This window comes from Oncorhynchus keta, chromosome 18, assembly GCF_023373465.1.
Source record: "Oncorhynchus keta strain PuntledgeMale-10-30-2019 chromosome 18, Oket_V2, whole genome shotgun sequence".
Taxonomy (NCBI): Eukaryota; Metazoa; Chordata; class Actinopteri; order Salmoniformes; family Salmonidae; genus Oncorhynchus; species Oncorhynchus keta.
In genome coordinates this window covers 1343439-1369461 of record NC_068438.1, presented here as the reverse complement: position 1 = coordinate 1369461, position 26023 = coordinate 1343439, and the positions used below count along the sequence as shown (strand labels likewise).

Sequence of the window (26023 nt, the reverse complement as noted above, 5' to 3'; positions counted from 1 at the left end):
GCTACTTAAAGTTACATTTGACGAAAGGCTGGATCCCTTTTAACTATGACCACAACTGACAGGGACAACTAGTGGAAAACAGGGACATGGCAGCATAGTACAGTGTGTTTCACTAGAATATCATTTAATGTTGTCAGTTTTTCAAAAAATATTCTGACCATTTTAAACATTTTTTCTAATAATATCTAATATTTTGAAAGTAAATGTTACAGTGATAACTGTTTTTATTTGAAGTGTTTAAATAGTGAAAACATCTCATCTTCCGAACAGCTCTTTCTTCTACGATAGGCCGGGCAATGTATCTGCTACATAAAATGCGCTCGAGCAATTACTTCGTCGCCCTAGAAGAGCTGATTCAGCGGCGACTTGACTTCTGATTTTATCACTCTCACACTAGCTATGACAAATACTTTGTCCACTATTCGACATACCATCCCCAACAGTAACGCTGATGAGAGCACTATGCACACCCCGCATACAATTTTGAAGGACCTCCGATTGGTTTGCTGCAAGCAGCGGCTGATGTTCTGAACTGAAGCCGAGGCAGCCACTGTGGGGCCTTGGGACGCTTGCGTTCACAGTGCTGTTTTTTTCTTGCAAACATGGCGGCCCCTGATCTAACCAGCCGGGCTGGGTCCGTAAATAGCTTGGGAAACAGCCCCACTGCGACTCCCAGCTCCACGACCAATAACAACAAGATCATCCCAAGCTACCTCGAGCTCGATTTCAGGTCCGGGGCCAGAATCGAGGATTTGAACCGATTGATTCAGGAATTTAGTAAACACGATCAGCGAGAATATGACGACCAGCGAGCGCTCGAGATCCACACCGCCAAAGATTTCATTTTCTCCATGCTCGGTAAGAGATTGTCGGTGGGGTGGATCACGTCTGTTTAGCTGTCATTTGAACCTACAACGAGGCTCAACATTGTTTTATTATGCAAACTATTTATGACAATGCTCAATAACCACTACAGTCCGCTAGCTTCAGGGCCGGACCAAGACGTTCTACCATAAGGCATCACCGAGTTAAGCATTGATAAAAATGCTTGATATCATTTGGATACGTTTTCATGTAGTTATTTCAAAATTGAAAGCAAACAATAGATATTATTTTTGCCCTTTTCTTTAACAAAGGGTATGTGGAACCCCCACTCAATTCAAGCCCTGGGTTTAACCAAACACCAAGCCCTTCCCAGACACGGATACATTTAATCAGTGCATGAGATAGTGTTGGAGTATTTGGCTATACTGACATCTATGGATGGCATAACTGTGTCTATCAGGCAGGTATGATTACCACTTATTTTTTGGAATTATGATTATGCCCATAGAAAATGTTGGTGCACATATAGGAGGTCCCTTACCAGGCAGAAGTGAATTTTACTTTAACCCCTGCATAGGAGAGTTACAATGTTGCTATCACTATGCAGCCAACTGCCTACACTATAGTATGAAACCACGTTTCTTATTAATAATATACCACCTGTTGTCACACATGGCAAGATCCCATAATTGTTACAATTACAATATAAATAACACTTTTATATAACATATTTAACATATATTTTGATATTCCTGTAGAACTGTAAAAAAAGAGTAAGATCATTTGAGCTTTAGAAACAAGTGCTTTCATAAGTGCATGGCGGGCCTCGTTTCGCTGGAGCAGTGTAAAATAAGCTTTATGTCAATGACCCAGCCTCAACGAATTTAGTTTGTTTACATATCGAGTTTGATTGTCCAACATCAGTTTCAGCATTGATTTATTTAGTCTCCGCCTAGAGTGGCCTCTTTCCTCTGCTGTGGTGCTGCATACAGTCAGAGATGTTTTAACTCGGTAGCTGTCCATCGTCCTGAAATCAAATTATCTGAGAGAGATCGAGAGGAAGAGAGAAAGATTAGGATGTTGTCTATTTAAATAAATAAAAATACAAAGTGAACAGGTGATAGATAATTGAGTAAACTTACAAATTTAATGCGAGTGGATGATTAACGCTTACCTTTTATTCAAAGACAGGTTGACTCGCCTGGCCTTCCTGGCAGCAAAAGCATGCACTGCTTGTTGGAGATTAAAAGTAAGCTAAAGAGATGTTGTAAGACAACTCATGCTCAATTGATATGGTGGCGAGTCCATTGAGTCTCTTGTTTTAAAGCAGAGCGCAGGCGTTTCGGGTGAGTTTGAGACATGGTTTCTGCACTCTCCCCGTCGCCATCCTCCTATTGTAGTGGGACACTGAACTTTCATTGACCCTCATCTCTTAGGAAATTCCCCTCCTTATCCTGATGTGGCCCAGCCTGCACTAATAAATCCCGTAAAGAACTATTCACCGGGATCTTTTATGTTTTTTGTCTGGGAGCCACTGTCATCTGGGATGGGGAGCGATGACTCTAAGTCTGGGTCCAAGATAGTAGGGTCTTCACTGGCATTGTTTGGAGGTGTGGCAAGGACTGGTGCGACCACCTGTTCAGCCAGACGGCTGTCATCATCATCGGTGGAAGTGCATTGATCGGATACCGGCTGATGGAAATTGCTGCACGCTGATATATTTCAGCAGTGAATTTCTTTGTTTTCGAGATTGTGCTTCTTTTCTCATTTTTTACAATTTGTTTATATTCGCTTCCTGATAGTTTTCGTCTGAGACATGGTAGCAAATTGTTTCCAATCTCTATAGCTTACTTTTATCTAGAATTATATCCACTAGTAGTAGCTAGCTAACGTTAACAGGCTAGGTTAGGCTACTGCCTTAATCACTAAATTGTCTTCGTCACACACAAACATTAAAAAACAATACCATAATTTCATTTCATTGGAAGATTAATTTTTATGAATGTTTCACAATTGGATAATCCCATATAACACACACATCACCATAGCTACCAAGGATAATGGGAATGAACTTTGGGAGAAGCGGGAATGGGATGGGGATGGGAACTGCAGCAACGCTATGAACTGGGACTGGGGCACCGCCGGCGGTGTAGTAGCCGATCAGGGGCACCGGAGGGCAGCAGCCAATTGTCAAAATTCCGTTCCAAGTTCACTGCGGCTGCCTAATCTTGCCTAATGGGAGGGCCGCACCTAGTTAGCTTAATTTCAGCGGTGAATGGTAATTTAATGGCTACCGGACTATTTGCATTGTGTGCCCCTTCCCCTCAACCCCGCTTTTACGCTACTGCTACTCTCTGTTTATCATGTATGCATAGTCACTTTAACCATACCTACATGTACATACTACCTCAATCAGCCTGACTAACCGGTGCCTGTATATAGCCTTGCTACTGTTATAGCCTCGCTACTGTTATTTTTCACTCTTTTTTTACTGTTTTTTTATTTCTTTACTTATCTATTGTTTTGTTTTTTTTACTTAAAAATTGCGCTGTTGGTTAGAGCCTGTAAGTAAGCATTTCACTGTTGTATTCGGCGCACGTGACAAACCTTGATTTGAATGGATGCAATAATGAAAGCAAGTGTGCTGCTGTTTTACAAATTTATCAGTGTAGATCAAATCAAGAGGCTGACTAAATCCTTAATATCTATTTATCTGACCCATCATTGTCCAGTCCTAGATACATTGATCAATATAATTAAGAATGGATTTAGTCTTAAATCGGGCTGCAATGCCTGCAAACTGTATGCTCGAGGGCATACTGCGTGATAGACATCTTTTTCTGTTTGGGAGGTTTTATAACCATATAGCGACCAGATTAAGATATATTTTTCATAACATCATGAAAAATACGTATTATATTGGTTGAAATCTGATTGAACTACTGACCAGTTATCTAAACGCTATTCAATTAACACCATTCTATATAAACATGTGCATGGTGTTATTAAAGTACTTAGTAAAAATACTTTAAAGTACTACTTAAGTCGTTTTTTGCTTGACTTTACTACATTCCTGAAAGAAAATAATGTACTTTTTACTCCATACATTTTCCATTACACCCACAAGTACTCGTTACATGTTGAATGCTTAGCAGCACAGGAAAATGGTCAAATTCACACACTTATCAAGAGAACACGTGGTCATCTCTACTGCCTCTTATCTGGCAGACTCACTAAACACATACATCGTTTGTAAATTATGTCTTAGTGTTGGAGTGTACCCCTGGAAAACTGTACATGTTAAAAACAAGAAAATGGTGCCATCTGATTTGCTTAATATAAGAAATTTAAAATGATTTATATTTTTACATTTGATTCTTAATAAATATATTTAGCACAAAATACTTTAACTTTTACTCAAGTAGTATTTTATTGGGTGACTAACTTTTTCTTGAGTCACTTTATAATAAGGTATCTATACTTTTACTCAAGTATGACAGTTGGGTTTGTGGGCCACGCACCCATTGGATATAAGACACTAGAACCATTACAAATGGTGATAATGTTATTTTTCCAGCAGGGTTTCCATGATTCAGTTTAGCACAGTTGGCAAACAACAGCTGGGAGAGCGCACCAAAGCAGGTTAGGGTCTCATGTACTCCGTCAACACGCTGGGACTATTCCGTTTGAGACTCGGGACTCATGCGGGCCGAGCTCTTCCGAGTCCAGCATAATCATGTTACTCTAGGCTGAGGCTAATGGTACTCGGGTCGAGTCCACTTCAGCTTATCTGGCACGATTAATGTCTTCAGGAGTTGGGTCATTTTAGATTTTTATCCTGCAGGTGATGGAACACCAATAAATAAATAAATAAATATGTTTTATTTCACCTCCATCGAATTGGCTAGGTCATTAGCAAGCAATATTCCCTAATTTATAGGATCTCTGATGCTTTAAATGCTTTTGATTTTACTACAGGCTATGGCAATGCTTTTTGTAGTTGCAGTCCACCGAATTGAAAAGTGCACATTCACTTCCAAAGCATTTGTTCTAGGCTACCAGCATGTAAGATAAACATGCACAATAATACAGGATATCCTTACAAAAATGCACTGTTGTTAAAATGCAGTGAAACTGCAGTTCAATTACATTATGTTTTTTAAATGAAGAATATCTGGTGGCTTGCTGTGTGGCTTCTAATGGTAATCATTTGTTTATTTTGCTGTGCATTTTCTTCTGTTCCACTGAATGCAATTTCAATTTTTGAAACTAAATTTGTTTTCAGAATTCAACAAAATACACGTAGGCCTATATATTTTTATTTCAATATCCTAATACAATCCACCAATATTTATAAACCCCTATTTGTAATCCATTTATTTCCATCAATAATTAGTAAAAAAAAATGTTATTTTCAGGGTCAAATTCAGGTGCAATCTATGTCTTCCTTTAAAGCTTTTGAGCAATTCAAATTACTGCACACATTGTTATTTTAATTTCAGTAGCTAAATGAAGAGGTAGGCATATCTGGTCCAACTCAAATTTGGATTGGAATCTGTGCCTTTCTCGCAGCAATGCATGTCTGTGCGCCTCGCAGGCAGCCTGCTTGCTCAAGTGTCAACACAGCTGGAAGACAATGACTGTTTCTCGAAATGTACACAAAAAAAAACGTTTTACTTTTGCAAGTAGAGAGGTGGTTTGTTGGGGAGAATAATGTCAAGGAAAGTGTTTCTAGCAAGCTAGCGTTAGCTGGATATTTTTAGCTGGCTAACGTTAGCTCTCGAGCTAATCCTCCATGGACGTGGTAAGTTAGACTTTTTTTTTAACCTGTTGTAGCTAGCTAACTAATGTCTTGACATTTTGATATCTGTTTAATGACAGTAAATGTGTGTGTGTTCTGTCTGTTTGAGAGATGGACAGAGAGCGATGATGATCACAATAACTTTAGAACACATTGTCAACGTCGTCATGCTTCCTTGGTGTGTGAGAGATGGTTGATGAATACAAATATAGGAAACATTGATTGTGTGTGAGAACTTTTTAGCTAACCTAATACTTGAAATATGGATGTGAAGTTTTTGTTGATTCATCAGGGATCCTTGTATTTGACAATATGATGCATTTTTCCTGTGCTGACCCCCCACCACCAGTACGACCAAGAATATGACTTTCGTGAAGCGGATCCTGTGTTCCACCTTTCACCCAGGACAACGGAATGGATTCCAGCCGGCGACCCCAAAAAACGACTTCGTAAAAGTGGAAAATGAAGCGGTCTTCTGGTCAGACTCCGGAGATGGGCACATTGTGCACCACTCCCTAGCATTCTCCTCACCAATGTCCAGTCTCTTGACAACAAGGTTGATGAAATCCGAGCAAGGGTAGCATTCCAGAGGGACATCAGAGACTGTAACGTTCTTTGCTTCACGGAAACATGGCTCATTGGAGAGACACTATCGGAGTCTGTGTAGCCAGCTGGTTTCTCCACGCATCGCGCCGACAGAAACAAACATCTTTCTGGTAAGAAGTGGGGCGGGGCGTATGCTTCATGGTTAACGTGACGTGGTGTTGCCACAACAACATACAGGAACTCAAGTCCTTCTGTTCACCTGCTTTAGAATTCCTCACAATCAAATGTCGACCGCATTATCTACCAAGGGAATTCTCTTCGATTATAATCACAGCCGTATATATTCCCCCCCAAGCAGACACATTGATGGCTCTGAACTAACTTTATTTGACTCTTTGCAAACTGGAATCCATATATCCGGAGGCTGCATTCATTGTAGCTGGGGATTTTAACAAGGCTAATCTGAAAACAAGACTCCCTCAATTTTATCAGCATATCGATTGCGCAACCAGGGCTGGAAAAACCTTGGATCATTGCTATTCCAACTTCCGCGACGCATATAAGGCCCTGCCCCGCTCTCCTTTCGGAAAAGCTGACCACGACTCCATTTTGTTGATCCCTGCCTACAGACAGAAACTAAAACAAGAAGCTCCCGCGCTGAGGTCTGTTCAATGGTGGTCCGACCAATCTGATTCCACACTCCAAGACTGCTTCCATCACGTGGACTGGGATATGTTCCGTATTGCGTCAGACAACAACATTGACGAATACGCTGATTCGGTGAGCGAGTTCATTAGAACGTGCGTTGAAGATGTCGTTCCCATAGCAACGATTAAAACATTCCCAAACCAGAAACCGTGGATTGATGGCAGCATTCGCGTGAAACTGAAAGCGCGGACCACTGCTTTTAATCAGGGCAAGGTGACTGGAAACATGACCGAATACAAACAGTGTAACTATTCCCTCCGCAAGGCAATCAAACAAGCTAAGCGTCAGTATAGAGACAAAGTAGAATCTCAATTCAACGGCTCAGACACAAGAGGTATGTGGCAGGGTCTACAGTCAATCACGGATTACAAAAAGAAAACCAGCCCCATCACAGACCAGGATGTCTTGCTCCCAGGCAGACTAAATAACTTTGAGGACAATACAGTGCCACTGACACGGCCCGCAACTAAAACATGCGGACTCTCCTTCACTGCAGCCAACGTGAGGAAAACATTTAAACGTGTCAACCCTCGCAAGGCTGCAGGCCCAGACGGCATCCCCAGCCGCGCCCTCAGAGCATGCGCAGACCAGCTGGCTGGTGTGTTTACGGACATATTCAATCAATCCCTATCCCAGTCTGTTGTTCCCACATGCTTCAAGAGGGCCACCATTGTTCCTGTTCCCAAGAAAGCTAAGGTAACTGAGCTAAACGAATACCGCCCCGTAGCACTCACTTCCGTCATCATGAAGTGCTTTGAGAGACTAGTCAAGGACCATATCACCTCCACCCTACCTGACACCCTAGACCCACTCCAATTTCCTTACCACCCAAATAGGTCCACAGACGATGCAATCTCAACCACACTGCCCTAACCCATCTGGACAAGAGGAATACCTATGTGAGAATGCTGTTCATCGACTACAGCTCGGCATTTAACACCATACTGCCCTCCAAGCTCGTCCCCAAGCTCGAGACCCTGGGTCTCGACCCCGCCCTGTGCAACTGGGTACTGGACTTCCTGACGGGCCGCCCCCAGGTGGTGAGGGTAGGCAACAACATCTCCACCCCGCTGATCCTCAACACTGGGGCCCCACAAGGGTGCGTTCTGAGCCCTCTCCTGTACTCCCTGTTCACCCACGACTGCGTGGCCACGCACGCCTCCAACTCAATCATCAAGTTTGAGGACGACACAACAGTGGTAGGCTTGATTACCAACAACGACGAGACGGCCTACAGGGAGGAGGTGAGGGCCCTCTGAATGTGGTGTCAGGAAAATAACCTCACACTCAACGTCAACAAAACTAAGGAGATGATTGTGGACTTCAGGAAACAGCAGAGGGAACACCCCCCTATCCACATCGATGGAACAGTACTGGAGAGGGTAGTAAGTTTTAAGTTCCACGGCGTACACATCACAGACAAACTGAATTGGTCCACCCACACAGACAGCATCGTGAAGAAGGCGCAGCAGCGCCTCTTCAACCTCAGGAGGCTGAAGAAATTCGGCTTGTCACCAAAAGCACTCACAAACTTCTACAGATGCACAATCGAGAGCATCCTGTCGGGCTGTATCACCGCCTGGTACGGCAACTGCTCCGCCCACAACCGTAAGGCTCTCCAGAGAGTAGTGAGGTCTGCACAACGCATCACCGGGGGCAAACTACCTGCCCTCTAGGACACCTACACCACCCGATGTTACAGGAAGGCCATAAAGATCATCAAGGACATCAACCACCCGAGCCACTGCCTGTTCACCCCGCTATCATCCAGAAGGCGAGGTCAGTACAGGTGCATCAAAGCTGGGACCGAGAGACTGAAAAACAGCTTCTATCTCAAGGCCATCAGACTGTTGAACAGCCACCACTAACATTGAGTGGCTGCTGCCAACACACTGACTCAACTCCAGCCACTTTAATAATGGGAATTGATGAGAAATTATGTAAATGTATATCACTAGCCACTTTAAACAATGCTACCTAATATAATGTTTACATACCCTGCATTATTCATCTCATATGTATACGTATATACTGTACTCTATATCATCTACTGCATCCTTATGTAATACATGTATCACTAGCCACTTTGTTTACATACTCATCTCATGTATATACTGCACTCAATACCATCTACTGTATCTTGCCTATGCCGCTCTGTACCATCACTCATTCATATATCTTTATGTACATATTCTTTATCCCCTTACACTTGTGTCTATAAGGTAGTAGTTTTGGAATTGTTAGCTAGATTACTTGTTGATTATTACTGCGTTGTCGTAACTAGAAGCACAAGCATTTTGTTACACTCGCATAAACATCTGCTAACCATGTGTATGTGACAAATAAAATTAGATTTGATTTAAATGGTCAAAATTGACTCCAATCCGCCCTACTTGTTGCTTATCTATGACTGATCGCTGGGGGCTTTGAGATGTAATAATAGTAGGGGTTACCTGAGATAGGCACTCTGCGATGCGTTGTGCGTAAGAATATCCCTTAGCCGTAGTATATTGGCCATATACCACAGCCCCTCGTGCCTTATTGCTTATTATAGTACCATGGAAATACTATTAGCCAGCTGAGTCCACAAAGTTTCTTCAGGAAATGGCAGCAGTTTTATGGGCGCCCAACCAATTGTGCTATTATGTGGGGGGGTTTTCACGTTATTTGTAACTTATTTTGTACATAATGTTTTTGCAACCGTATCTTACGGCAAAAAAAGAGCTTCTGTATATTAGGACAGCGATCACTCACCTCGGAATAGACAAAGACTTTTTCTACAACAAAGATGATGCACAAGACATTCTCCAAACACCCCACAGGACCGACCTCCCCGTTATTTGCAAGAGGAAGCGGCGCAGGTACAGAGGACAAAGCCGGATGCCTGGTTGGGACCCGTAGAAGACGACTTGGAAAGCTGCCGTTTACCATCAATACTACTCGCCAATGTGCAATCATTGGACAATAAATTAGACGAGGTATGATCCCGAATATCCTACCAGCGGGACATCAAACTGTAATATCCTATGTTTCATGGAATAGTGGCTGAATGACGACATTGATATTCAGCTAGCGGGATATACGCTGCACCGGCAGGATAGAACAGCACACTCCGGTAAGACGAGGGGGGAGGGGTGGTCTGTGCATATTTGTAAACAACAGCTGGTGCACGAAATCTAAGGAAGTCTCTAGATTTTGCTCGCCTGAAGTAGAGTATATTGTGATAAATTGCAGGCCACACTACCTGCCTAGAGAGTTTTCAGCTATACTTTTCGTGGCTGTATAAGGAAATAAGCAAACAGGAAACCACTCACCCAGAGGCGGCGCTCCTAGAGGCTGGAGACTAATGCAGGAAACTTAAATCCGTTCTACCAAATTTCCATCAACATGTTAAATGTGCAACCAGAGGGAAAAACATTCTAGATCACCTGTACTCCACACACAGAGACTCGTACAAAGCTCTCCCTCGCCACCCATTTGGTAAATCTGACCATAACTCTATCCTCCTTATTCCTGCTTACAAGCAAAATATAAAGCAGGAAGCACCAGTGACTCGGTCTATAAAAAGTGATCAGATGAAGCAGATGCTAAACTACAGGACTGTTTTGCTATCACAGACTAGAGATTGAATCATACTACACTGGCACCGACGCTCATTTTATGTGGCAGGTCTTGCAAACTATTACGGGCTACAAAGGGAAGCACAGATGTGAGCTGCCCAGTGACATGAGCCTACCAGACGAGCTAAATCACTTCTATGCTCGCTTCGAGGCAAGCAACACTGAGGCATGCATGAGAGCATCAGCTGTTCCGGACAACTGTGTGATCACACTCTCCGTAGCCGACGTTAGTAAGACCTTTAAACAGGTCAACATGCACAAGGCTGCGGGGCCAGACGGATTACCAGGACGTGTGCTCCGGCATGTGCTGACCAACTGGCGGGTGTCTTCAATGACATTTTCAACATGTCCCTGATTGAGTCTGTAATACCAATATGTTTCAAGCAGACCACCATAGTCACTGTGCCCAAGAACACAAAGGCAACCTGTCTAAATGACTACAGACCCGTAGCACTCACGTCCGTAGCCATGGAGTGCTTTGAAAGGTTGGTAATGGCTCACATCAACACCATTATCCCAGAAACCCTAGACCCACTCCAATTTGCATACTGCCCAAACAGATCCACAGATGATGCAATCTCTATTGCACTCCACACTGCCCTTTCGCACCTGGACAAAAGGAACGCTTATGTGAGAATGCTATTCATTGACTACAGCGCAGCGTTCAACCCCATAGTAACCTCAAAGCTCATCACTAAGCTAAGGATCATTGGACTAAACACCTCCCTCTGCAACGCTGATCCACAACACTGGAGCTCCACAGGGGTGCGTGCTCAGTGCCCTCCTGTACTCTCTGTTCACCCACGACTGCATGGCCAGGCACGACTCCAACACCATCATTAAGTTTGCAGACGACACAACAGTCTGATCAACGACAAGACAGCCTATAGGGAGGAGGTCAGAGACCTGGCCGCGTGGTGCCAGAATAATAACCTATCCCTCAACGTAACCAAGACTAAGGAGATTATTGTGAATTACAGGAAAAGGAGGACCGAGCACGCCCCCATTTCAGCGACGGGGCTGTAGTGGAGCATGTTGAGAGCTTCAAGTTCCTCAGTGTCCACATCAACAACAAACTAGAATGGTCCAAACACACCAAGACAGTCGTGAAGAGGGCACGACAAAGCCTTATTCCCCCTCAGGAAACTGAAAAGATTTGGCATGGTTCCTGAGCTCCTCAAAAGGTTCTACAGCTTCAACATCGAGAGCATCCTGCCTGACTGGTTACATCACTGCCTGGTACGGCAATTGCTCGGCCTCTGACCGCAAGGCACTACAAAGGGTAGTGTGTGCGGCCCAGTGCATCACTAGGGCTAAGCTGCTTGCCATCCAGACCTTCTACACCAGGCGGTGTCAGAGGAAGGCCCTAAAAATTGTCAAAGACCCCAGCCACCCCAGTCATAGACTGTTCTCTCTACTACCGCATGGCAAGCGGTACCGGAGTGCCAAGTCTAGTACAAAAAGTCTTCTCAACAGTTTTCACCCCCAAGCCATAAGACTCCTGAACAGGTAACCAAATGGTTACCTGGACTATTTGCATTGTGTGCCACCCCCAACTCCTCTTTTTATGCTGCTGCTACTCTCTGTTTATCATAGTCACTAACTATACATTCATGTACATACTAACTCAATTGGGCTATCTGCATTGTGTCACACCAATCTTATTAAACATTTTTTAAATACCAATGTGCGTTTCCATTTTTTTATTTATTAATTGGGTGGTTCAAGCCCTGAATGCTGATTTGGCTGACATCCGTTGTATAGCGTATACAAAACATGTATTTTTACTACTGTAATTACGTTGATTAGTTTCTAATAACAATAAGGCACCTCTGGGGTTTGTGGTATATGGCCAATATACCACGGTTAAGGGCTGTATCCAGGCGTTTCGTCTTGCATCAGATCGGCCCTTAGCCGTGGTACGCTGTAGACAGGTGGTCATTACCAGATTATGATGAGATCTTATGATCGGGTGGTCTACTGATGTCTTTTCAACCAGGTTTTGCCCACTAGGTAATGTATCATGGATAAATTATGACTGACTGACTGACTGATCTACAAATAATAATCAGTAGTTATTTATGATGGAAGGTGATTTACAGATCAGTCCGTCGGCAGTCTCCTAAACTGCTGCAATGTAGAACAAGCCCTGTGTGTCAGATCACAGTGGGCGCGTTCAAGCGGATCACTTTTGTTAAGTCGTTGGTCACAGCCTTTCAAAGTGTGTTGCATTATGGGGATTCAAATTGTACGACTAGCTTGCATGATCTTTACAAAAATCATGTGATCAAAGGTCATGAAGTTTTGACTGCAGCCAACTGCAAGTTTCTGCAGTTGCTCTTCACAAAGTTAATCTTGCAGCCATCACCTACATTGTGGGGGGCTCTATTGTCAACCAATCATTAGGTTGTTTTTGTTTGACTCACACGGACGTGACCAAAAACATGACTGAAACAGGAACTAACTTTGCCAGGAATTATAAATATCAGTGGATATACAATTTAATGAGATTTTTGAGTCTCAATAATTAATTATACACGCACATTAACAGTACCAGTCAAAAGTTTGGACACACCTACTCATTCAAGGGTTTTTCTGTATTTTACTATTTTCTACATTGTAGAATAAAAGTGAAGAAATCGGAACTATGAAATAACACATGGAATCATGTAGAAACCAAAAGTGTTAAATCAAAATGTATTTTACATTTGAGATTTTTCAAAGTAGCCACCCTTTGCCTTGATGACAGCTTTGCTCACTCTTGGCATTCTCTCAACCAACTTCATGAGGAATGCTTTTCCAGCAGTCTTGAAGGAGTCATTATGCTGAGCACTTATTGGCTGCTTTTCCTTCACTTTACGTTCTGACTCATCCCAAACCATCTCAATTGGGTTGAGGTCGGGTGATTGTGGAGACCAGGTCGTCTGGTGCAGCATTCCATCACTCTCCTTGGTCAAATAGTCCTTACACGGCCTGGAGGTGTGTTGGGTCAATGTACTGTTAAAAAACAAATGATAGCCCCACTAAGCACAAACCAGATTGGATGGAATATTGCTGCCGAATCCTGTGGTAGCCATGCTCATTAAAACCTCTACTGACTCCCCATCCCGCATGCGGGAGCGTAATCATCGCCTGACACTAATTAGCATAACGCAACGGACATAAATATCCCTAGAAAATATTCCTATTCATGAAAATCACAAATGAAATATATTGAGACACAGCTTAGCCTTTTGTTAATCACACTTTCATCTCACATTTTCAAAATATGATTTACAGCCAAAGCTAGACAAGCATTTGTGTGAGTTTATCGATAGCCTACATAGCATTTTGTCCAGCTAGCAGCAGGTAACTTGGTCACGGAAATCAGAAAAGCAATCAAATTAAATCGTTTACCTTTCGATAATATATGCGTCGGGACCATTCATTTTTCAGTAGGACCGATTGGAGTAATGGCTACCTCTGTATTTTACTCGAGAGTCACCCTGGGAGCCATCAGGTGACCACTTACGCAATATAGCCGCCTACGGCTATTCAACATAAATGTGTAAAACTACGTCGCAATGCTGTAGACACCTTGGGGAATACGTAGAAAGCGTAAGCTGGTTGATAGCCCATTCACAGCTCAATAGGGACTCATTGGAATGCAGCACTTTCAAAATATGGTGCACTTCCGGATTGGATTTTTCTCAGGCTTTCGCCTGCAACATCAGTTCTGTTATACTCACAGACAATATCTTTACAGTTTTGGAAACGTTAGTGTTTTCTATCCAAAGCTGCCAATTATATGCATATTCTAGAATCTTGTCCTGACAAAATATCCCTTTTAAAACGGGAACGGTTTTTTTTTCGAAAATGAAAATACTGCCCCTAGAGTCGCAACAATTAAGTGTGTCTTGAATTCCAAATAAATCACTGACAGTGTCACCAGCAAAGCACCATCACACCAAATCAAAGTTCTTACATCAGCTGATATCCCAAAGTGCTGTACAGAAACCCAGCCTAAAACCCCAAACAGCAGGCAATGCAGATGTGGCTAGGAAAAACTCCCTAGAAAGGCCGGAACCTAGGAAGAAACCTAGAGAGGAACCAGGCTATGAGGGGTGGCCAGTCCTCTTCTGGCTGTGCCGGGTGAAGATTATAACAGAACATGGCCAAGATGTTCAAATGTTCATAAATGACCAGCATGGTCAAATAATAATAATCACAGTGGTTGTCAAGGGTGCAACAAGTCAGCACCTCAGGAGTAAATGTCAGTTGGCTTTTCATAGCCGATCATGAAGAGTAGCTCTCCTGCTCCAGCTGTCTAGAGAGTTGAAAACAGCAGGTCTGGGACAGGTAGCACGTCCGGTGAACAGGTCAGGGTTCCATAGCCGCAGGCAGAACAGTTGAAACTGGAGCTGCAGCACGGCCAGGTGGACTGGGGACAGCAAGGAGTCATCATGCCAGGTAGTCCTGAGGCAACGTCCTAGGGCTCAGGTCCTCCGAGAGAGAGAAAGAGAGAGCATACTTAAATTCACACAGGACACCGGTAAGACAGGAGAAATACTCCAGATATAACAGACTAACCCTAGCCCCCCGACACATAAACTACTGCAGCATAAATACTGGAGGCTGAGACAGGAGGCACTGTGGCCCCATCTGATGATACCCCCGGACAGGGCCAAACAGGCAGGATATAACCCCAGCCACTTTGCCAAAGCAAAACCCCCACCCCACTAGAGGGATATCTTCAACCACCAACTTACCATCCTGAGACAAGGCAGAGTATAGCCCACAAAGATCTCCGCCACGGCACAACCCAAGAGGGGGCGCCAACCCAAACAGGAAGACCACGTCAGTGACTCAACCCACTCAAGTGACGCACCCCTCCCAGGGACGGCATGGAAGAGCACCAGTGACTCAGCCCCTGTAATAGGGTTAGAGGCAGAGAATCCTAGTGGAGAGAGGGGAACTGGCCAGGCAGAGGGCGGTTCGTTGCTCCAGTGCCTTTCCGTTCACCTTCATACTCCTGGGCCAGACTACACTCAATCATAGGACCTACTGAAGAGATGAGTCTTCAGTAAAGACTTAAAGGTTGAGACCGAGTCTGCGTCTCTCACATGGGTAGGCAGACCATTCCATAAAAATGGAGCTCTATAGGAGAAAGACCTGCCTCCAGCTGTTTGCTTAGAAATTCTAGGGACAATTAGGAGGCCTGCGTCTTATGACCGTAGCGTACGTGTAGGTGTATACGGCAGGACCAAATCAGAAAGATAGGTAAGAGCAAGCCCATGTAATGCTTTGTAGGTTAGCAGTAAAACCTTGAAATCAGCCCTTGCCTTAACAGGAAGCCAGTGTAGAGAGACTTGCACTGGAGTAATATGATTCAATTTGTTGGTTCTAGTCAGGATTCTAGCAGCCGTATTTAGCACTAACTGAAGTTTATTTAGTGCTTTATCCGGGTAGCCAGAAAGTAGAGCATTGCAATAGCTTAGTCTAGAAGTGACAAAAGCATGCATACATTTTTCTGCATAATATTTGGACAGAAAATGTCAACTTTTTGCAATGTTACATATATGGAAAAAAGCTGTCCTTGAAACAGTCTTGATATGTTCATCAAAAGAGAGATAAGGGTCCAGAGTAACACTGAGGTCCTTCACAGTTTTATTTGAGACCACTGTTCAACCATCAAGATCAATTGTCAGATTCAACAGATTCAACCACCTCCATATTCAACCACCTCCATATTCAACCACCTCCTGCTTCACAGTGGGAACCATGCATGTAGAGATCATCACCAGTGGCGCAACTCAGTGCTAGAGGCATCACTACAGACCCTGATTAGATTCCAGGCTGTATCACAACCGGACGTAATTGGGAGTCCCATAGGGCGGCGCACTAATTCGTTAGTGTTTGGTTGGGTAGGCTGTCATTGTAAATAGTTAAATAAAGGAATTTGTTCTTAACTGATTTGCCTAGTTAAATAAAAGTTAAATATTACTTTTTTATAAAAATCCATTCACCTACTTGGTGCCTCACAAAGACACGGTGGTTAGAACCAAAAAATCTCAAATTTGGACCAAAAGAGAGATCTATTGTCCTTTTTTCTTTGCAGCGATTCGACCCATGAAGGCCTAATTCACGCTGTCTCCTCTGAACAGTTGATGTTGAGGTGTGTCTGTTATTTGAACTCTGTGAAGCATTTATTTGGACTGCAATCTGAGGTGCAGTTAACTCTTACTTATCCTCTGCAACAGAGGTAACTCTGGGTCTTCCTTTCCTGTGGCAGTCCTCATGAGAGCCAGTTTCATCATAGCGCTTGATGGTTTTTGCGACTGCACTTGAAGAAACTTGACATTTTCCGGATTGACTGACCTTCACGGTTTAAAGTAATTATGCACTTTCGTTTCTCTTTGCTTATTTGAGCTGTTCTTGCCATAATATGGACTTGGTCTTTTACCAAATAGGGCTATCTTCTGTATACCACCCCTACCTCGTCACAACAAAACGGATTGGCTCAAACGCATTAAGAAGGAAAGAAATTCCACAAATTAACTTTTAACAAGGCACACCTGTTAATTGAAATGCATTCCAGGTGACAACCCCATGAAGCTGTTTGAAAGAATTCCAAGAGTGTGCAAAGCTGTCATCAAGGAAAAGGGTGGCTACTTTGAAAAATCTCATATTACACACTTTTTTTGGTTACTAAATGATTCCATATATGTTATTTCATAGTTTTGATGTCTTCACTATTAATGTAGAAAAGAATACAAATAAAGAAAAACCCTTGAATGTGTAGGTGTGTACAAACTTTTGACTGGTATTTTTATCATTTAGAAATAAAGCAAAATCTTTATAATCAACACTGCCATGTTGATCTGACCCCTGTTGTTGGAAAACAACGTTAGTGTTCAACTTTCGGCTGTCACAGTTGCACCTCCCATGACTTCACGCCTCTGCTTTTGTCTAGAGTCGGTTGCTTTAGCCTTACCACTTAAACTTGCCCACTAACTCAATGGTATTCAAAGTCTGGTCATGACCTCTAGTGAGGTCGCCAAAATGATTATACGTTTTAGTATATATAACAAATTGGACAGATTATTGTATGGGACAATATACAAACATTTTTGAGAAAGATTATTTGAAAAATACAAGTTTGAGTAAATGTATTCATTGGTTTCATGAAAATGCAATGAATTGAAGGTTATTTGATGAAAATAGTGTCCCTACTGAAAAAGTTTGAATACCACTTTTAACTAACTTGAATAACGTTGATTTGACTGGCATATTAGGCTAACTGTTGTGGTGGTGTACTGGTTCAGCAGCGGTGTTAGAAAAATGCATACCATGAAAAATCACTAAGATGATTTGAGCAGAAGATTACAAAAGGAGTAGAAGACAGACGCACACAGTCTGACACACACACACAGTATATGTTTACTATCCTTGTGGGGATCTAAAATTGATTTACATTCAAAATCCTATTTTCCCTAACCCTTAACTCGAACCCTAACTGTAATCCTAACCCCTGAGCCTAAAATAGCCTTTGTCCTTGCAGAGACCTGGGAAACGTCTACACGAGGGGAAAATTTTCCTCGTTTTACTATCCTTGTGGGGACTTTTGGAGATTTCCGGTACCCACAAGGATAGTAATACAAGCCCACACTACACACACACTTGCGCTGTAGGCCTACACACTTAAGCTTCTTGCGCTCAGTGTCTCAAACAAACAGTGACAGTAGACCATAGCGCCGAGCCACTCGGGCCCGTCTCTTATGTCGGGGGTTATGGCTGCTGAGAGGGAACAGACACTTCCTGGAATCAGTGAAGAGGAAAAACAAACGAGGCAGAGCACTGCAGTCCACATAGATAAACTCAGCCAATGCTTATGGAGCATGCTAGGCCAGCTCAGTCCAGTGCAGTGCACACAGAACCCAAGAGCAAACTGCACAAGCTAATGCCAAGTTTTTTTTTTACATCTGAAATGTTATGGAATGGCAGGATGCCTTTGACAGGGGATATTTCTTTGGCCTGTGTTAATATTATGTCATGTAAATGTATCGGGTTGGAACCGGTTCAGGGAACAGAAACTCTCATTTTTAGAGGAACGGAACCAAAACCAGGAACGAAAATGGTCTCTAGTGTTCCGGTACAGACCCGTTATTTTCAAATCTTGAGAACCGTTTAATCTTTAGTTCCAAAAATATTCCTAATGTCTAGTACCTTTCCCTCAACGTCATCAAGACATACAGTAGGAGATGATTATGGACTACAGGAAAAAGAGAGCCGAGGACCCCCCCCAATTCTCATCGACGTAGCTGAAGTGGAGCAGGTTGAGAGCTTCAAGTTCCCTGGTGTCCACATCACCAACAAACTATCATGGTCCAAACACACCAAGACAGTCATTAAGAGGGCATGACAACACCTATTCCCCCTCAAGAAACTGAAAATATTTGGCACGGGTCCTCGGATCCTCAAAAAGTTCTATAGCTGCACCATCAAGAGCATGGTTGCGTCACCGTCTGGTATGGGAAATTCTTGGCCACCGACCGCAAGGCACTACAGAGGGTAGTGTGTACGGCCCAGTACATCACTGGGGCCAAGCTTCCTGCCATCCAGGACCTCTACATCAGGGGAAGGCCCTGAAAATTGCCAAAGACTCAAGCCACCCTAAGCGTAGACTGTTCTCTCTGCTACAGCACGGCAAGCGGCACCAGAGCACCAAGTCTAGGGCCCAAAGGCTTAACAGCTTATACCCTCAAGCCATAATACCGCTAAACAGCTAATTGAATGGCTACCCAGACAACTCCCCGCGTCCATTTTTGTATTATTTTACATTGCTGCTAATCACTGTTTATTATCTATGCATAGTCACTTTACCTCGAGCTACATGTACATATTACCTGGATTACCTTGACTAACCTGTGCCCCTGCACATTGACTCAGTACCGGTACCCCCTGTATATAGCCTTCAGAACTTTATTTTGTAGTCAGAACAGCGGATGGATTTTTTTTTTAAAGGTTCGGTTCAGAACCAAACGATTGGAAAATAATTTAGCTTCCAACCCCTGAAATGTATATGCATAGAAATACTAGTGTAAAGATCAATATAGCCTAGTGTCTGGATCTGTATGTTATCCCCCACTGGGCAGCGTGGTGGTTTGACTGTGACGGGCACCCTGGTGGGGATGCAGAGCAAAGCATGGAAAATTTACTCAACATTTCCAAGTTCAGCTTTCTTAATGAACCATAAAATGTAATTATTTCTAGTTGTTTATCAAGGTTAGCTGGCTAACTCATCCTGCTTTGTAGTATACCCCTCTGGTCTACTGGTAATCGGTTAACTTGCATTTAAACAACACTGATACAGGATCAGACGTTTTTCCACCCACATGAATATTAAGGTTAGTATTGGGGGTCGGATAATCTGATCCTAGATCTGTGGTTAGAGATTTCCTCTACCGCAAGTCTAGCCTTCAGTGTGTATTGCCACAATAACACATACTCACAGAGCCAGGAATGACATAGGCTACCGTATTACAGAGCATTTGCACTGCACATAATCATAGGATATATACAGTGCCTTGCGAAAGTATTCGGCCCCCTTGAACTTTGCTGTGAAGAAGTTTAAAGCCGGATTTGGATACAAAAAGATTTCCCAAGCTTTAAACATCCCAAGGAGCACTGTGCAAGCGATAATATTGAAATGGAGGGAGTATCAGACCACTGCAAATCTACCAAGACCTGGCCGTCCCTCTAAACTTTCAGCTCATACAAGGAGAAGACTGATCAGATGCAGCCAAGAGGCCCATGATCACTCTGGATGAACTGCAGAGATCAGCTGAGGTGGGAGACTCTGTTCATAGGACAACAATCAGTCGTATATTGCACAAATCTGTCCTTTATGGAAGAGTGGCAAGAAGAAAGCCATTTCTGAAAGATATCCATAAAAAGTGTTGTTTAAAGTTTGCCACAAGCCACCTGGGAGACACACCAAACATGTGGAAGAAGGTGCTCTGGTCAGATGAAACCAAAATTTAACTTTTTGGCAACAATGTAAAACGTTATGTTTGGCGTAAAAGCAACACAGCACATCACCCTGAACACACCATCCCCACTGTTAAACATGGTGGTGGCAGCATCATGGTTTGGGCCTGCTTTTCTTCAGCAGGGACAGGGAAGATGGTTAAAATTGATGGGAAGATGGATGGAGCCAAATACAGGACCATTCTGGAAGAAAACCTGATGGAGTCTGCAAAAGACCTGAGACTGGGACGGAGATTTGTCTTCCAACAAGACAATGATCCAAAACATAAAGCAAAATCTACAATGGAATGGTTCAAAAATAAACATATCCAGGTGTTCGAATGGTCAAGTCAAAGTCCAGACCTGAATCCAATCGAGAATCTATGGAAAGAACTGAAAACTGCTGTTCACAAATGCTCTCCATCCAACCTCACTGAGCTCGAGCTGTTTTGCAAGGAGGAATGGGGAAAAAATTCAGTCTCTCGATGTACAAAACTGATAGAGACATACCCCAAGCGACTTACAGCTGTAATCGCAGCAAATGGTGGCGCTACAAAGTATTAACTTAAGGGGGCTGAATAATTTTGCACGCCCAATTTTTCAGTTTTTGATTTGTTAAAAAAGTTTGAAATATCCAATAAATGTCGTTCCACTTCATGATTGTGTCCCACTTGTTGTTGATTCTTCACAAAAAATGTTTGAAGCCTGAAATGTGGCAAAAGGTCGCAAAGTTCAAGGGGGCCAAATACTTTCGCAAGGCACTGTATATGCTGTCTATTCATCCCCATATTTATTTTTTAAATGTATTTTTATTGAACAGAAAGGACAGGTAAGGAAATGTAGGAGGAGGTTGAGTCAAAGGGCAGTAGGCCAGATTCGAACCCATGCCAACTCTAACCGCTGGACACACAGGCCACCAATAATCCCCCTTTATCCTTCTCCCATCAGGTATGGTGCAGAAACTGGACCAGAAGCTCCCTGTGGCCAACGAGTACCTACTGCTGTCAGGTGGTGTGCGAGAGGGTGTGGTCGACATGGACCTAGACGAGCTGAGCGTCTACGCCCGCGGCACCGACTATGACATGGACTTTACCCTCCTCGTGCCTGCGCTCAAGTTGCACGACCGCAACCAGCCGGTGACTTTGGACATGCGCCACTCAGCCCTGTGCCACTCGTGGCTGAGCCTGCGCCTCTTCGACGAGTGCACCATCAACAAGTGGAAGGACTGCTGCACCATGGTAGACCACATCAACGGCGCCACCAACTACTTTTTCTCACCCACGCTGGTGGCTGACTGGTTCTACGAGTCAATCAGTGTGGTCCTGGTGGAGATCCAGAAGAAGCCCCAGCGCGGCATGCCCCGCGTGGAGAAGGTGGAGCGGAACGGCACCATCATCTCCGTCATCCTGGGCGTGGGCAGCAGCCGCATGCTCTATGACATCTTGCCTGTGGTCTCCTTCAAGGGATGGCCGGCGGTGGCCCAGAGCTGGCTGATGGAGAACCACTTCTGGGACGGCAAGATCACAGAGGAGGAGGTGATCAGCGGCTTCTACCTGGTGCCTACCTGCTCCCACAAGGGCCGTAAGGAGAATGAGTGGCGCCTGTCGTTCGCCCGCAGCGAAGTGCAGCTCAAGAAGTGCATCTCGGCCAGCCTGATGCAGGCCTACCAGGTGTGCAAGGCCATCATTATCAAGCTGCTGTCAAGGCCCAAGGCCATCAGCCCCTACCACCTGCGCAGCATGATGCTGTGGGCCTGCGATCGGCTCCCCGCCACCTACCTGTCCCAGGAAGACTTCTCAGCCCACTTCCTGCTAGGCCTCATCGATGATCTGCAGAACTGCCTGGTCAACAAGATGTGCCCCAACTACTTCATCCCGCAGTGCAACATGCTGGAACACCTCTCGGATGAGACGGCCATGCTCCACGCCCGCAAGCTCAGCTCGGTGCGCTCTGACCCGGCCGAGCACCTGCGCACCACTATCGAGCATGCCAAGGCGGCCAACCGGCTGACCCTGGACCTGCATTGGCGCGGCAGCGCCTTAAACCTGCCGTCGCCACAGTCGGACGCGGGCGGCGAGCACCAGCCAGATGACCGATTGGCTAAGAAGCTGCAGCAGTTGGTGATGGAGAACCCCGGCAAGTCCATCTCGGTGTTCATCAACCCCGACGATGTGACGCGGCCGCACTTCCGCATCGACGACAAGTTCTTCTGATACTTCAAAATAGAAAAATACTACTCCCCCCACGGCACCAATTCTACTCTCCTTTGACTAGATTGGTCGAGTCATCAAATTAGTCGGTTTCCCAAGTAACGGTCGCCACAGAGCGGTGTGAGGTGCTTTTGTCCAATAGTGTCTTCCCATTTTGTTTCTCTGTCCCTGACACCTGTCCCCACACCCCACCAACCCTAACCCTGTCACCTTTAGAAGGCCTTTACAGGACTACATGAAATAGGTGGAAGAAGAGGTACTGCGTCTTGCCTCGGATGGTTAAGGAATGTCTTAGTCCCTGTAGGAGAACTGATGGTACTAACGCCATAACTGTACATAGAGAGAGTTGAGTGGATATGTGTGTGTGGACTTTGATCTTATTTTGCACAGAATGTAGAGGCACACAGTTATCATGTTGGAAGTGCTATGAAGTGAAGTCTGAAATGTTGCTTATCTTTTAGGAAGGCAATTTCAATGGTCTTTTTTTTCTCCACTGGGCTAAATGCTCTGAATTTATACCTACTGGTTTAGAGTATGTTTAGAGCTGTTATTCCAATAAGCTGTATCACAATGACAAGTTATTTCTAACTTAACGTTCTCTGTAGTCATGTCCATGCCCTATGTGTATAGTGAACAGTTCCAGACGTATCCCGAATATGCCAAAAACCTGCAGATATCTGACCGGCAATGTGATACACATATCTTCATCCTCAAGTGCAATTAGTAAATAAACACACACCATACATACATGTGCTAACACTCATCATACACACTCCTGATCAGTGAAATGGTGTATTTAATACATATTTGTGATATTCTAGAACTCTGGGACGTTGTCATTTTGTTTGTCTTTGTTATATGGAACTCAAACATTTTACTGCGAGTCTTATTTTCCATATTTGCTGCTGACCTTAAGATGTTTTTATGATTAACTGGTTAAACAAATTAAGTTAACAAACACAATTATGAATTTTAATTGTACCTGTGCTTAGCTACTTTGTACACACGAATCCTGTTGAGTCAAACCTGTCATGGACCAATCAGAATGGACCAACCGTGCAACCTCACCATTGGCAGGGATCTAACACACTGCTTTATCATTAATTCAGACCAATCACTGCAGTGGCCTGAAGAACGTGTTCTGTGCCTCTACTTTTTCAAAGGCATACTGGCCGCGTTTCCCGGGCTGACTACATTACAGATGCCTGTCAAATCTCACAATGCCTGAAGAGCTGTCATATCACATCATATGATGTCATATCACATCATATGATATGCAATCTGATGCCTGACTGTACAAATCGATCGACCACGGGTTGATGCAATGTAGTTGGCCTGAAACGTGACCATACTGTATGAGAGGGAGAGCAAGTCCCGCATTTGACCTACAATGACCACATCAAATCAAATTGTGTGAATAATCTGAGAGCTGTGTATATGGTAACACTATAAACAAGTTAAAATGTAATAAAACATTTAACAACCCTAAAGAGAAACTGCTGGAAAATAATTGACAAACAATGTTGTATAACATTTAAGTCACTTGTCTGATGCACATTAATGATGTGCATCGCAAGCCGAAGATCACTATGCGCAATGCCAAGCATCGGCTGGAGGGGTGTAAAGCTCGCCGCCATTAGACTCTGGAGCAATGGAAACAAATTCTTTGGCGTGATGAATCACGTTTCACCATCTGGCAGTCTGGGTTTACCAGATGCCAGGAGAACGCTACCTGCCGAATGCATAGTGCCAATTGTTACGTTTGTAATCGCACAACCTTGCTAATGCTCTTCTCGCTGAATGGAAGCAAGTCCCTGCAGCTGTAACGGGATTCTTCCTGGGAAGGAGAGGAGGACCAAAATGTAGAGTGGTTATCTTTATACATCTTTAATGAAAGATGAACAATATACAAAACAAGAACCGTGAAAAACCGAAACAGCCCTATCTGGTGCAACAAACACAAAGACAGGAAACAATCACCCACAAAACCCAACACAAAACAGGCTACCTAAATATGGTTCCCAATCAGAGACAATGACTAACACCTGCCTCTGATTGAGAACCATATCAGGCCAAACACAGAAACAGACAAACTAGACACACAACATAGAATGCCCACCCAGCTCACGTCCTGACCAACACTAAAACAAGGAAAACACACAAGACCTATGGTCAGAACGTGACAGCAGCGATGTTACAACATCTAGTGCAAAGCCTTCCCAGAAGAGTGGAGGTTGTTACAGCAGCAAAGGGGGGACCAACTCCATATTAATGCCCATGATTTTGGAATGAGATGTTAGACGAGCACGTGTCCACATACTTTTGTCATATAGTGTCATTACATAGGTTTTGGCTTCTTTATGTGTGAATAAGGTGCATGTAGGCACATTTACAATTTGATCGTCTCTGAACCACTCACATCAAATGAGCTTCGGTTCCCCAAGTCGCTGCTTACTCGGGGCACCGAAGCTCATTTCATGTGAGCGGTTCAGAGATGATCAAATTGTAAATGTCACATGCCCCAAATACAACAGGTGTAGTAGACCTTACCGTGAAATGCTTACTAACAAGCCTTAACCAACAATGAGGTTTTAAGAAACTGAGCGTTAAGAAAATAATATGAGGCTATATACAGGGGTTACTGGTACCGAGTCAATGTGCAGGGGTACAGGTTAGTCAAGGTAATATGTACAGGTAGGTATGGGGTAAAGTGACTATGCATAGATAATAAACAGTGAGAAGCAGCAATGTAAAAAAAAGGGGGGGGTCAATACAAATAGTCTGGGTAGCCATTTGATTAACTGTTCAGCAGTCTTATGGCTTAGAGATATAAGCTGTTAAGGAGCCTTTTGGACATAGACTTGGTGATCTGGTACCGCTTGCCGTGCTGTAGCAGAGAGAACAGTCTATGACTTGGGTGGCTTGAGTCTATGACCATTTTTGGGGCCTTCCTCTGACACCTCCTAGTATAGAGGTCCTGGATGGCATGAAGATAGGCCCCAGTAATGTACTAGGATACAGAGGAACTTGAAGCTCTCGACCCGCTCCACTACAGCCCTGTCGATGTGAATTGGGGCGTGTTCGGCACTCCTTTTCCTGTAGTCCACGATCAGCTCCTTTTTCTTGCTCACGTTGAGGGAGAGGTTTTTGACCTGGCACCACAATACCAGGTCTCTGACCTCCTCCCTATAGGCTGTCTCATTGTTGTCGGTGATCAGGCCTACCATGAAAACTTAATGATGGTGTTGGAGTCATGCTTGGCCACACAGTCATGGGTGAACAGGAAGTACAGGAGCACGCACCCC

General features: G+C 44.0%; 1 protein-coding gene across 2 annotated transcripts; it reads left to right on the top strand.

Moving 5' to 3' along the window:
• Window positions 1-16: 16 nt before the first annotated feature.
• LOC118397025 (nucleotidyltransferase MB21D2-like) lies at window positions 17-23546 on the top strand. Of its 2 annotated transcripts, XM_052467078.1 has the most exons (3): window positions 736-858; window positions 2013-2074; window positions 21457-23546. In XM_052467078.1, the coding sequence occupies exons 2-3, from the start codon at window positions 2050-2052 to the stop codon at window positions 22719-22721; spliced, it is 1290 nt and encodes a 429-aa protein (XP_052323038.1). In that variant the 5' UTR covers window positions 736-858; window positions 2013-2049; the 3' UTR covers window positions 22722-23546. The 2 variants fall into 2 exon arrangements, with proteins under 2 accessions (XP_035647313.1, XP_052323038.1); XM_035791420.2 differs by lacking the exon at window positions 2013-2074 and having other exon boundaries at window positions 17-858.
• Window positions 23547-26023: the final 2477 nt, after the last annotated feature.

What these genes read in the sequence shown, in the direction of transcription:
- LOC118397025 (XM_035791420.2), top strand. Translation starts at nt 603, where the DNA reads ATGGCGGCCCCTGATCTAACCAGCCGGGCTGGGTCCGTAAATAGCTTG. An exon ending in TTTCATTTTCTCCATGCTCG is followed by an intron (nt 859 to 21,456) that starts GTAAGAGATTGT and finishes TTCTCCCATCAG; the next exon opens with GTATGGTGCAGAAACTGGAC.